This window comes from Silurus aristotelis, assembly GCF_946808225.1.
Source record: "Silurus aristotelis genome assembly, chromosome: 12".
Lineage (NCBI taxonomy): Eukaryota > Metazoa > Chordata > Actinopteri > Siluriformes > Siluridae > Silurus > Silurus aristotelis.
Window position 1 is genome coordinate 10,558,003 of NC_139585.1, and position 13,869 is coordinate 10,571,871.

General features: G+C 36.9%; 2 protein-coding genes across 2 annotated transcripts in view; one reads left to right on the top strand and one right to left on the bottom strand.

Moving 5' to 3' along the window:
• pigf (phosphatidylinositol glycan anchor biosynthesis, class F) overlaps positions 1 to 13,869 on the bottom strand; it is a 218,768-nt gene that overhangs the window by 112,209 nt on the left and 92,690 nt on the right. The gene's annotated exons all lie outside the window — the stretch shown is intronic.
• On the top strand, positions 235 to 13,033 carry msh2 (mutS homolog 2 (E. coli)). The gene is made up of 16 exons (XM_083556459.1): positions 235 to 505; positions 1,563 to 1,717; positions 3,099 to 3,386; positions 3,485 to 3,631; positions 3,973 to 4,122; positions 5,198 to 5,331; positions 6,396 to 6,595; positions 6,786 to 6,895; positions 6,993 to 7,116; positions 7,989 to 8,139; positions 8,236 to 8,333; positions 8,410 to 8,655; positions 10,821 to 11,025; positions 11,221 to 11,468; positions 12,278 to 12,447; positions 12,567 to 13,033. The coding sequence occupies exons 1-16, from the start codon at positions 298 to 300 to the stop codon at positions 12,741 to 12,743; spliced, it is 2,811 nt and encodes a 936-aa protein (XP_083412585.1). The 5' UTR covers positions 235 to 297; the 3' UTR covers positions 12,744 to 13,033.

Genomic DNA, 13,869 nt, shown 5'->3' on the forward strand with positions numbered 1-13,869 from the left:
GATAGATAGATAGATAGATAGATAGATAGATAGATAGATAGATAGATAGATAGATAGATAGATAGATAGATAGATAGATAGATAGATAGATAGATAGATAGATAGATAGATAGATAGATAGATAGATAGATGATAACACAGACTTATTTTATCCAGATTAAATAATTAAAAACAAATAAACTACGCCCTATATACAAAGAGACTGTAAACTTTTTATTTGCATGGTCTCTTCAGGAAGCGTGATTCTGTGATGACGTGTATCCGGCTCTCGTGCAGTCTGTGGCGGGAGATTCCAGCATGGCCGTGCAACCAAAACAGAACTTGTCCATGGACAGCGCGTCCGAAACCGGGTTTATCAACTTTTTTTTTTCTATGCCCGAAAAACCGGACACTACGGTGAGGATATTTGATCGCAACGATTACTACACCGTGCACGGAAAAGATGCTGGATTTGCGGCAAAGGAAGTCTTCAAGACGAATAGCGTTATTAAAATGCTCGGTGCAGGTGGGTATGGTTAGCTAGAGGTCAAGGCTAAGATGGTAGGGAAGCGTAGGGTTTAGCGTTCACTTCAATAAACAACCGGAAACTTTCCTGCCAAAATATTTACATGAGGGCATTGGTGATTAGCTCATTTAGCCGATCCGAGCTAGATATTTAGCTCCCATATTGGTAGTAGTTAACAGGATGTGCATCATATGGCCAAAAAGTGTATAGACTCCTGACTAAACATGTGGGCCATTTTCAGAGTGTGGCCTCAAACATGGAAGCACACAATACTAAAAGAAAAGAAAAAGATCTACTGTTCCCTCTACTGGGACTTAGGAGCCTGAACATGTTCCACCATATTAATGCCCCAGGGTTTAAACCGAGATGCCAAAGACCTTCACAAAGCCATGACCTAAACATATTTAAGCATGAACTGGAACACTGATTGCACCTTCTCCTGTAGCTGAATGAACACATCCCCAGAGCAACACTGTTAATCGAAAGCATTCAGTAGAGTGGAACTTATTATAAGAGTAAAGAGAAACTGAATCCAAACTGGGATTTTCAACAAGCGAATGTTGGTGTGACCTTATTGTTTATTTCCTTTTCACCAAATAAATTATTCTCACCTTGATTATACAAACAGCAAAGATTTGTCTTATTGAAGCCACAAAGTAATTCAACTATTAAACATATTTGGTAAATGTAGCATCACATTTATTTCCTATAGACAAGCTTGTTAAACCCCAATAAATACCACATAGAGATGCTATTATTAGACCTGCATTCAGTCACTGAAATATTTATTGCTTCAAACTCCATGAATTATTAAGATTTTGTATGATCTTACAATTTTGAGATGATCTTTTACACTTTTGCCTGGAAACATACTGGACAAGCTAAATGTTTGTTCCTTCTGAATTGATACCTAATGTGAAAAGTTTGATGTAAACTAATGTATTTAACCTATAAATGACTTCACGCATGTATTTGAATTGTTCCCCCATGTCCTATTAAAGGACATTGCTGGAGATTAGGTAGGGTTAATCCTGACCTTCACTTGTGTTCCATGCAGGCAGCAGGAGGCTGGAGAGTGTGGTGCTCAGTAAGATGAACTTTGAGGCGTTTGTGAGAGACCTGCTGCTGGTCAGGCAGTACCGTGTGGAAGTGTACAGGAATAAAGCTGGAAGTAAAAGCAGCAAAGATCATGACTGGCAAATAGCCTACAAGGTAAATCTTCTCTGAACTTCATCCAGAAACATGGCCAACTTTTATAATCTCCATGACAAGATTCAATACGGTTTTCTACCAGCATGCAATTCTATATCAGGCAACATTATATAGAGCTGAGTTTAAATCTGCATTCGCCTCGCAGAATCTGCAATTCGTTAATAATTTTAAATAAAAGTGAGGCATTATAAGGTAAATTTGGTTTTTATTTTTCCTAAATAAACACTTTCACAACGTTATCAAACACAGCAAGGAGGTAAATCTACACTACTGAACTAGTTTAAACATGTATACACTTGATCCATAATACGGTGTGGTGATACTTGAATGATGAGTGAACGGAGTTGTTGTGATAGTTGTACGTGTTTCCCTCGTTTGTTTTTTTATGCAAATTTTCCATAAAATTTTCCAATTTTCAATAAAAAAAAAATTCTTACATTTCTCAATTACTTTGTTTTCCAGCATCATATAAATATTTGACCTCTTAATGACCTCTCCATAATGATGTCCAGATCCATCTTTTCACACTTTCAACTAAGGGACTCGTATACAACTATTACAAAAGATGCAAACTTTCACTGATTCTCAGTGAGATAACATGATACATAAAAGAGCCAGGGGGTGATCAGTGTAACTTTAGTATATCATTTTAACAATTATTTTTTTCCCCTTAGTATTGATGAGACAGAAGACAAAACATTTACTTTGTGTGTGTATTTATATTATTTTTAATACACATTTTTTAGGCTAATTAAAATGTTTTAAAGATTCTAAACGTATGATGTCGACTGTATTCTGTGGCGATGGAATATTATCTATGAATATTGTATACGTATGCAGTACCTGTAGCACGGCTCTTTCATTCATACATTTCTACCCTTATTTTATCTACTGTCAAAACTATTTCATTTGTAACCCATCACTACAATATAGGTTTGTCTATTTTCACCCAAATTTGCAAATCTATAGAAATTTGTCTGAAGCCGTCCATTCAAATATTAAAGTGTAAGATCACACACTTTGCAAAAAAGCAATTTCATTGGAAGAGTCCATAAGAGGTTTTGCTTTATTTCTCAGCTAACAAGCATATATTTTTTTTCAAGAATGTTTCCGAGATTAATCATGCTGATTTTTCACACACTTCATCGCTGCTGTAATGAATTGTACTTCATTTGCTCCACTTATACATAAAACACTATCTGACAAATGAATAGTTTAATTGTTTCATTTATTTTAAATGTATTTTATTACATTTATGGTGATGCTGTATTTATTTGCTGCTGTTGTGCAGTCGGACAATTTAAATACCTTTTTTTTTGTTTGTCTGTTTATATATATTTTTTGCTGTTTACTCTGTTATCTATCTGGTTATGTGTTTTAGGCCTCTCCAGGAAACCTGACCCAGTTTGAGGAGGTTCTTTTTGGTAGTGGCGGAGGTATAGGGGAAGGGGCTGCTGGAGTTGTGGGGATCCGGCTTGGAACAGGAAGTGATGGACAGCGTGTCGTGGGTGTTGGATATGTTGATAGCATACTCCGAAAGCTCGGCGTCTGCGAGTTTCCAGATAATGACCAGTTCTCTAATCTGGAAGCTCTCCTGGTGCAGATTGGCCCTAAAGAGTGTGTGCTTCCTGCTGGAGATACAGCAGGAGATCTGGGTAAACTAAGACAGGTATCTACGGTTGGAATTGGATGTAAAGCTAATGATTTTCTGTCAGGTTGATTGTGTGAGCAGTTCCCACAACTGACGTGGTTTTGTTTTTGCTGCAGGTGGTGCAGCGTGGAGGTATTCTTCTCTCTGACAGGAAGAAGGCAGAGTTTGCAACCAAAGATATAGTTCAGGATCTTAACCGTTTACTGAAGGCGTGCAAGGGGGAGACGGTGTCTAGTGCTGCACTCCCAGAGATGGAGAAACAGGTTGGCGATGATGTGTAGACATTTAACATTTTGAATACTTGAGCCTTTCACATGCAGATTACGATCTGGGGCTTTAACCTGCAATAGTAGAAATGTACAGAGTTTATAATCAGTTTCGCCAAACCAACCAATAAATTATGTAGCTACTTGTTCCTTCTCATAGAAAGGTGATAAATAAAAAGTTATGTAATGAAATAATTTTCCTGTTGGATGCACTTATTCGCAGGATGCATTTTTTTCCCCCCAAACTTTAACACCGTCCAGAAAATTTCAGCTCACTATAAATAGTTATAAAGACTTACTGTAGCTTATTACTAAAGCTTATGTTTATTTTTCTATAGATTGCCATGTCTTGTTTGGCTGCTGCCATAAAGTATCTGGAGCTCCTTTCTGATGAGGCCAACTTCAGTTCTTTCAAAATGACCACATTTGACCTCAGCCAGTACATGCGTCTCGACAACGCGGCTGTGCAGGCGCTTAATCTCTTCCAGGTGAGCTTAGAAATGTATTTCGATGTAAATATTAAGTTAAAGCTGATGTTTGTTTGCTTACGTAACTGGAGCTAATGCACTTAATTCTTACTATCTAATATTTATAATAGGGCTGAAATGATTCCTCGAGTAACTATTTCCCTCTATGCTTCATTTAGTCTATTTAACTACACTGCACCCACAGACCGTGTTTAATGACTCACCACCCGGGGGTCTGAATATAAACGTGACGTACGCACAAAACGGGGTTGGAAACATCACTTTCCACACAAAGATAACATAAACACACGCCGCAGAATGAAAGAGGAACAAAGAGAAAACGGCGAGGAGACGATTCAGGCCAAAGAATACAACAGAAAGTTTCCAAAGTTTGGGCTCATTGCAAAGTAAAACATAAAGAAAACACCCTGTAGTGTTTACCTTTCTTTAAAGTATTTTGAAATTGATTTTCATATTTTATTTTAATTTATTTTTATATATTTGTATTTGCATTGTGGCGATTAAATGCACTAAATAGGTTTAGTTTTCACAGACTGCAATTTCAGCAATCAAATTATATTTTTCTAAAAAGAAAACAAATTACTTTTTTTATTTTAGAGAGACCCGTCTTATTTTCTCTTGTATATTTGTTATTGCTATTGTAATAAAGAAAAAGTACTTATCTGATTTCTTGATTAATCGATGGACTAAACTATTTATAAAGTAATCGATAGCTGTAGTTTTAATTTATGATGACAACTTCAACTGTAGAAAATTGACATTTCCTGCCACCTGGATAAGGATGGTTCCCTTTTTGAGTCTGGTTCCTTCTAAGTTTTTTCCTCATGCGATCTCGGGGAGTTTTCTTTGCCCCTGTCACCACTGGCTCGCCAATTAGGAATAAAATTGTCTGCTGTGTGGGGTTGAGCAAGGCAAACAAATTCCAGATTTTCAGAGTTTATTCAAATTCAACAAAGCCAACCATGGTTTTATGTGCTCAGCTTTTACAGTTGCGTTTAGTGTGTTTTCCACTTTTTAATGTTCTTATTACAGCCATGCTATGGTCAGTAACTTTAGCTTATTAATTTTTTTCCAGGCTTCCTCTGATGATCAAACAGGTACACACTCCCTGGCAGGACTTTTGAACAAGTGTCGAACACCTCAGGGCCAACGCCTGGTCAACCAGTGGCTTAAACAACCTCTGATGGACAAAAACAAGATAGAGGAAAGGTGTGGTTTGGATATTCAGGCAATGTCATGCTGGTGAATTACTTCCACCTTGTGTTCATAAATGGGACTGCATCATCAGTCATTTAGATTGAGCTTTAAATCTGATGACTGACACTGTTCAGCCTTATTGCTTTTAACAGTTTAAATATACTGAAACAAAATAAAAGTTTCCATATTTAAAGGAATAATTATGTTGCAATTCTAGACAGCCATATACCATTTAACTGTATTTAGCACCCCAGATAAAAAAATCGTACTAAATCTAATCTTTTTTCCTTGCCACAGTCGCCATGGCTCGCTCATCAGGGATAAATACACATCGTTCACCTTAAATGTTGAATTCTGAAAAAGCTGCTATGAGACAATGTCTGTTGTGAAAAGCGCTATAGAAATAAACCTGACTTGACTAATGTAGTCTAGTTGATAATGTTTAGTTGATTAAAAAAAAGAAATTCATCACAATAATTTTTTTCAAATGCAGTAACAACTCTGAGGCCTTGTATTCTGATTAGCATCTCTCTCTTCTAGCTTTATATATCGAGGGCTAAACTTTTGTTTTACTGTAGAACAGCTAAACATGCTTTCAGGGGAACCCGAACAGTTCTGTATATCTTCCTGCATTTCATCGTACCAAGAAGGAATAAGTAGTTTTCCTGTGAGTTTTGTGACTTTACTGGTGTTAAAACATTTGTCTCTGATGTCTAAATCATTTCTGCACTTGTATTCTATTGTAAGGCCTCCTGGTTGCCAAATGTTCTTTGTTTAATAGAAATAAGCAATATGCAGTATATTTACTTTTAGAGTATTTGGCAGATGCCATTATCCAGAGCCACATACTGAAGTGCTTTGTAAATATTAGCATTATATTACAAATGGAACAGGGTCTAAGAATACTATTTTGAGAGAAGTTGACATGGCAACAAAAACTGTGCTAGCTAAAAATCTTAATGCATATCTTCCTATATATGATTAATATTTTATACACAAAACTATACTAAACTTTACGCACACATGCAACATACCGTCAGTTTAATGTAAATTAATAAACTCTTTGTCTGCCTCAGGCTAGATCTTGTGGAGAGCTTCGTGGAGGACTCGGAGCTGAGGCAGAGCTGCCAGGAGGACCTGCTGCGTCGGTTTCCTGACCTGAATCGCCTGGCTAAAAAATTCCAGCGGCAAAACGCCAACCTGCAGGACTGTTATCGTGTGTACCAGGCTGTGGCTCAACTTCCAGCACTGGTGCTGGCCCTAGAGAGGCATTGTGGTATGACGTTACTGTGACAATTTTGTATAATTTTCTTACATTCTTACATTTTAGTTTAAAGGTGTGAAATAGTATGATTAAAACCTTGTTTTTATTTTATATGATCTTTGTTTTACCATCTCTAGTACTTCAAGTAGTTAAAGGTTTATGCTTTTTGGCAAAAAAAACCTTCTCTTCCTACCTCTTACAGGCAAACATCAGGTCCTGCTGAATGCAGCATTTATTACACCCCTCAATGACCTTGTCTCCGATTTCAACAAGTTTCAGGAGATGATTGAAACGACGCTGGACATGAACCAGGTCAGCCAGTTTTGTCTTTTATCTTTGCTGTCCTGTACAAGGTCATTCTTTTTTTTTTTTTTTTTTTTATTAATGGTATTTGTGGTCCATTTTATAGATTGAGCACCATGAATTTCTGGTAAAGCCCTCCTTTGACCCCACACTGAGTGAACTAAGGGAGAGCATGGACCAGCTGGAGAAAAGCATGCAGGCAGCTCTAAAAAGTTCAGCCCGAGAGCTTAGTAAGAAGGATTTTGACTGGTTATTTCTGCAAATTTTCAATTAAGACTTTTTAGAAGTCTTGATTAGTGTTGACTAGTCACTGAATTTAGTACTCATTCTGTAATCTGGAAATGTTTGTAATATCTAGATTGATATTTTTTGACAGCTCTGAAAGAAAACAACAAGGCTATCACTTATTTTCTGTTTAACTATGAATCTATGGCATGGTGCTTTAAACAGGTTGTACATTAAGCATGAATTATGACTAGTTTGTTGGCCTGCAATAACAGCTGAGTGCTACTTAAACAGAGCCAAACAAAAATAAAATGGAGTTAGACTGTGGCACAAAAACAAATCCGTTCCAAACAATATTAATATTTAATAATATAATTGTAATTGTAGAATTATTTTGGTGCCTGCCACTGGTCTGTTTTTTTCACGTCATGCTTTCGGGCTTTAAAATGCCATTTTGTTATTCTCTATGCCATAAGTACATATATGTATATAAAGTCGTTTGAGATTCAGGCTATGTCTTACTGTGATTAAATCAGAGTTTTATGATATGATGGCGATTTTTGTTTTCCTAAATCTAGTTTTCATTGGCTTGCTTTTTCTGGAGTTTGAGATAAATGTGTAGTGTGGCTCTACTGTAAATGTAGCAGCATAAATATTAAAGCTCATTAGAATTCAAATGCATGTAAATGCCAAATTTATTCAATCCCTGTTTGTAGCTTTTAGTAACACTATTATTGCAAAATGAGTTCACAAATAAAATTTTTTTAACGTGTGTAAGTACTTGGCTACAAATGATAAATGTTTGCCACGTTTGTAAAAATCCTGCCTTTTTACAAAATCGTTGCATATTTTTTCCTTTTCTTTGTTTGCATCATAGGTTTGGATGCAGGCAAGACGATTAAGCTGGAATCGAATGCTCAGATTGGATACTTTTTTCGTGTCACCTGCAAAGAGGAGAAAACTTTGCGCAACAATAAGAAATTTACAACCTTGGATGTGCAGAAGAACGGAGTCCGCTTTACCAACAGGTGAAGGGTTAATCCCGAGTGAGATTGGTAGTGTGATCATGTGTCCTGATTCTAGTGTGTGATAACACCGAAAGGTGATGCTTTTTTGCTTTGTAGTAAGCTGAGCTCTTTGAATGAGGAGTACACCAAAAGCAGACAAGAGTACGAGGAGGCCCAGAATGCCATTGTAAAAGAGATAATCAGCATTGCTGCTGGTAAGGAGTGTATCTGTCTATCTAATGTAAAATTGGTATGAGAGGGACATTCACTGACATTGTATTTGTTCTATAGGCTATGTCGACCCTCTGCAGACGCTAAATGACATTATAGCACAGCTAGATGCAGTGGTAAGCTTTGCAGTCGTATCCAATGCCGCCCCTGTTCCCTATGTGAGGCCTACGATACTGGAGAAAGGTACCGGCAGGTTGGTCCTGAAGGGAGCACGTCATCCTTGTGTGGAAGCCCAAGACGATGTGGCCTTCATACCTAATGATGTGACTTTCGCTAAAGGAAAGGAGATGTTCCACATCATTACAGGTACAATGTCATTTCATGGTTCGCTGGGGATGAGTAGGATTGGATCAGTAAGCTATTACAAGCAGGTGTGATCTACAGCAGCTGACATTACACACATGAATCTAACAAAGGCTTATAAAGCCTTTAAAGGGCATAATGCCATAAGGATTAAAGCCAATTAAATGAGATTCATATCATTCAATCTTTATTCCAGTGTAACTACCCATGATTGATTATTTGCATGTGAAATACATGCAGGGGATTTAATTGTGTAGAATAAATGTTATAATAAATGATCGTTTCTACATTTAATACTTTGTAATTTGACCCTTGATTTGTTTTAGAGGGTTGGCCTACTCCTGAAAGTGTCTCTTCTTCTAATTGAATCAGGGCATATCATTGATCCGTAACTGTTGGTCTCCTTATGTATGGGAGAGATTGAAAACTGTACAAAGCAAGATTTTTTTTTAAACTAGTCAAAGACTAGCGTGCTTCCTCAGCTCAATCTTTTTGTCACCCATGGAAGTAAAACTTATGAAGGTTTTATCCGATCGAAAGGGAGTGCCTGCTTGAGGATTTTACCTGAAACATGTGCATTTACATACATATTTATAATGCTGTACTTTTGGGACACCTAACTTTTTTCAGCCATATGTGGTTCCTCCCCAAACTGTTACCATTACATTTTACATTTACGGCATTTGGAAGACGCCCTTACATTTGTCTCATTTATACAGCTGAGCAGCGGAGTGGTTAAGGGCCTTTCTGGGGGGCCCAGGAGTGGGAGCTTGGTGACGCTAAGATTTTAACTCATGATCTTTTGAATCCAAAGTCCAGTGCCTACTACTGGTCACTAAGTTGGAGCCACACAAATGTATAGTGTCTTTGGAAACATTAGCATTAAAATGTCCATTCACTTAAACTAAAAGACCCAAACCTGTTTCAGGATCCAGCAGTGCCCCTTTGCACAAAGTAAACTTCAGATATGGTTTTCATGGGTCAGAGTGTAAAATTTAGAGTGGCCTGCCATAGAGCTTTGACTGTTTTTAACATCTTTGAGATGAATTTGAAGTCCGACTGCACCCCAGGCCTGCTCACCCTATATTAGTACCATCTCTCACCCTATATGAGCACAAATCTCCACAAGCACACTCCTAAATCTGGTTTAACATCTTCCAGTTGGGGTCTTTTATTTTAGCAAATGGGGACTAAATGTGGAATGGGGTGTTTGATAACCACATTGAATCTTATTACCAGGTGTCCAAATACTTCTGTACATCTACTGTCCAGCACAACCAGAAACACTAATTCACTAATCCACTGTAATTATTCAGATCAGTAATCGCTCCCCTTGTAGAAAATGTCTTGCATAAAGTCTCATTTTATTTAAAGTCAAGTTTCTTTCCAGGGTCGGTTTTCTTTTGTGCTTTTTCAGTCAAAGCAGTGGTCAGACCAATCACATATAAAATATGCCCTGTAGAAATGCCAGTGCAATGGAATAGAGAAAGAACTGGGATGTGAAAGATGCATTTTTGCTTCTGATAGTGGTTACTTTCACTTTTACACTGATTTAATATACATAAACTTTGATCTGTGTATTCACAAGCCTCGGTTTTATGAGCCAGTAAAAGCCAAGAAGGCAAGACTGTGGTCTCCTTGGTTGGTTAAGTTTGTAATTTAAGATTTAATTGATGCTTTGCCTTGCTTGGTTCAGATCTGGGGAAAATATACTTGAACTGTAAATTGCCACAGACAAAGGCAGTGTTTAGGTTTTGGTTTGTGGTACAGTTCTAATTTTCTCTTTGCCTGTTTGTTAGTGCATCTTGTGTGCAGAGAAAACTGGGGATTTAAGAGGGCAATGTAAAAAAATATTAGATTTGATATCAAATGGATATAAAAGTTTATACACCCTTGTTAAAATATCAGGTTCTGTGTTGTAAAAAAATAAACACATTGAAAGAAGGAGTGACAAAAATCTGAGGTTTCTAATGGTTTATTTAGGGAGTAAAATCACACATCATAAAAACCTGCTATTTTAACAGCACCGTGTAGACTTTTAAATTCATTGTCTGTACTGTCTATTGTCTGTACCCCCCTTACCAATTAAACTTTAATCACACTTTAATTCACGTGACATTTTGTGAAATCTGTACAACACATTTAGCACACTGTGGTCTTTCCTGTAGGTCCAAACATGGGTGGGAAATCGACCTACATTCGTCAGGTGGGTGTGATCGTGCTGATGGCGCAGGTTGGCTGCTTTGTGCCATGTGATGAAGCGGAGATCAGTGTGGTAGACAGTGTGCTGGCTCGTGTTGGTGCGGGGGACAGCCAAATTAAAGGCGTCTCCACGTTTATGGCTGAGATGCTTGAGACAGCCGCTATCTTACGGTCAGTATTTATGACCTCTTAGCATAGTTATTATTAACCACCTACAACACTGTGTGTTACATGTATCCCATTAGAGCCATTGTAGAAAACTACTTTATAGACAAATATATGAATATTAAAATGTTGCATTGATAGATTAATGTTGGCAAACGGCTCAAATTTCTTGATTTTCTTTTTTTACTTTTGAAATATCAGTTCTGCCACCGAGAGCTCTCTGATCATCATTGATGAACTAGGACGAGGGACTTCTACATACGATGGTTTCGGCTTGGCTTGGGCCATCTCTGAGTACATTGCCACACGCCTAAAATCCTTCTGCCTGTTTGCCACTCACTTTCATGAGCTGACCGCTTTAGCACAGCAAGTGTCTACCGTGAACAACCTCCATGTCACTGCCCTGACTACAGACAACACTCTCACAATGCTGTACAGGGTAAAAACAGGTCAGTCACATTTGATAGTATGAGGGCTGAAGGTAAACGTGGTTTTCAGGGTCATATTTTAATCATTTTTGTAAGTGAATACTCATCATATCATACAAAAATAAATACAGCTAGTCCCCAAGTTGGGATGGCCAGTTTTAAATCTTGTCTCCCCTTTTTATCGGTGTCTCTGGACACTGAAACAGAGCGCACACTACGCCCTTCACTAGAGAACCGGTGCTTATGCACGCGTTCGCTGCCAGAAACATATATACTGTTTACAGATATATTTTATATATAAGTTTATATATTACAATGTGTAAATTGCTTTGTTTTGCTGAATTACGTACAGCCTTTTTTTAAATTATTATATTAACAAAAAACAGTATACTATTCCATACTGATCAACATTCTTTAGGTCTCCTGTGTAGACTAGGTCATCTCTCGACTTAAGATATTTTCATGTTACGGTGTCATTATAATGTTTCTCCATCGTAAGTGGGGGAATACCTGCAATTTTACAGATTAGTGATGAGCTTCTTGTATTTCATTTGCATGTTTGGTTTGCAGTTTATAATAGTGTTTTTACTAAGTTTTTAAGTAGTAGTAGTAACAAAAAGAAAATGTGTAACTCTAACAGCAAAATGTCGAGAATTTAGTGTTTTCTTTGCCTATTAATTTGAATGATGATTTCTGTGATATTTTATGTGAAATTAATGGTATACATCTTTACTGTTTAATGTTAAGACAACTTACTTTGCAGCAAAAAATCCTTTTTGTCTTTGACCCATGTATCTTGTGTATTTAATATCCGGATGCTTTCTGATCAGGTGTGTGTGACCAGAGCTTTGGGATTCACGTGGCTGAGCTGGCAAACTTCCCCAAACATGTCATTGCTAATGCTCGAGAAAAAGCTTTGGAGCTTGAGGAGTTTCAGGATGTCTCCGGAGGTGACGAGGATGCTGCACCTGAAGCTAAAAAGAGATGCTTGGAGAGAAAGGTAGGTAATCAGTGTATTTATTTTTTGTTTGTTTGTTTGTTTTTTTTGTCTTTTTTTTTTGGATGCTCTGCAAAACTTTTAATTCATATATCTATTCCCTCCTTTTGATTCATTCACAGGATGGTGAGAAGATCATTGAGGATTTCCTGAGAAAGGTGAAGACTCTGCCTGTCCAGGACATGACTGATGAAACTATCAAAGCTGAGCTGCACAAACTGAAGGCTGAGGTTGTTGCCCTTAACAACACGTTTGTTAATGAGATTGTTTCTCATGCCGAGAAGATGAGATCTACATAATGAGGCTTAATATCATGTCGAATACAGTTCCCCTTCTACATGTATAATACTAACCTATAGCATCACTTTTTAAGTTGTCTTTTTGTGTTTCATTGTTCTTTCTAGTAAACATATATTATAATTTGTTTTTGTTAATTCCCTGAAATGGAGTTTCTCAAATTTTTTCTTTTTCTTTTTTATGTAAGGAAGCCTTTGGTTGTTTCAAGAGGTTTAGTTTATGTTCAACCCCAACTGTGCTTCAAACGTGCTGCATTGTAGAGAAAAATAAATCAAGGAAATTTTGCCATCTAGTGGGTGAATCATATCATCAGCAAAATGGATACAGAGTGACCCTGAGCAGGATAAATCGGTTTCCAAAGATGAATAAATTAGTGGACTCTTTATTAATTTATAAATTTTTACAACAGACACATTTCCTCATGAGAAGGTAAACTTTTTCCTGGAAATTGGAAGATCTTTTCGCAGAGCCAAATTTTCATATGTGGGGTTAACATTCATTTTAATTAAAAAAAATTAATAAATAAATGAAAAGCACATTTCATATTTCTATTCTGGCTAGATAGCACATTCATAATCAGGCATTTGATTATTAACTGATGATTAGCTGAAATTACTTAATCAGTACAAGGTTTCCTCGATGTAGTACAATTAATTAATAATTATCTAGATAATAATCTATTTAAGAAAACTTGGTGTAAAATTTCTACTTACTACTACTCAAATTCTACTTACTGGGATTTAAAAAAAATATTTAATGCCATTTGGTCAAACATTTTTAACAGACTTTGTATTTGTGGGTAGACATGGAACATCAGGAAAGTAGGATATTTAAATAGTCGTATCTAATCCAGGAAATGCATGGGCATTTCCCCAACATACAGGATATAATTTGAATATTCAGTCACTTCAATATACCCCACTAAACACTATAGTTCCTTATTTTCTGTTCCACTGCAGCCTCGCCAATACATTTCATGTTTCTTGGGTTCTACATCAAAAACAATCTCAAACATATTTAGACATTTTTAAATCAAGCTGGGCTAATATTTATTATTTATTTTAAAACCAACTACCTGCATGTCTTCCCTCACCACATCCATAAACCTCCTTCTTGGTCTTTCTCTTT

Coding starts and splice junctions, on each gene's coding strand:
- msh2 (XM_083556459.1), top strand. CDS start 298: ATGGCCGTGCAACCAAAACAGAACTTGTCCATGGACAGCGCGTCCGAA. Junction 4,123..5,197: donor AGGCGCTTAATCTCTTCCAG/GTGAGCTTAGAA, acceptor ATTTTTTTCCAG/GCTTCCTCTGATGATCAAAC. Junction 5,332..6,395: donor AAAAACAAGATAGAGGAAAG/GTGTGGTTTGGA, acceptor TGTCTGCCTCAG/GCTAGATCTTGTGGAGAGCT.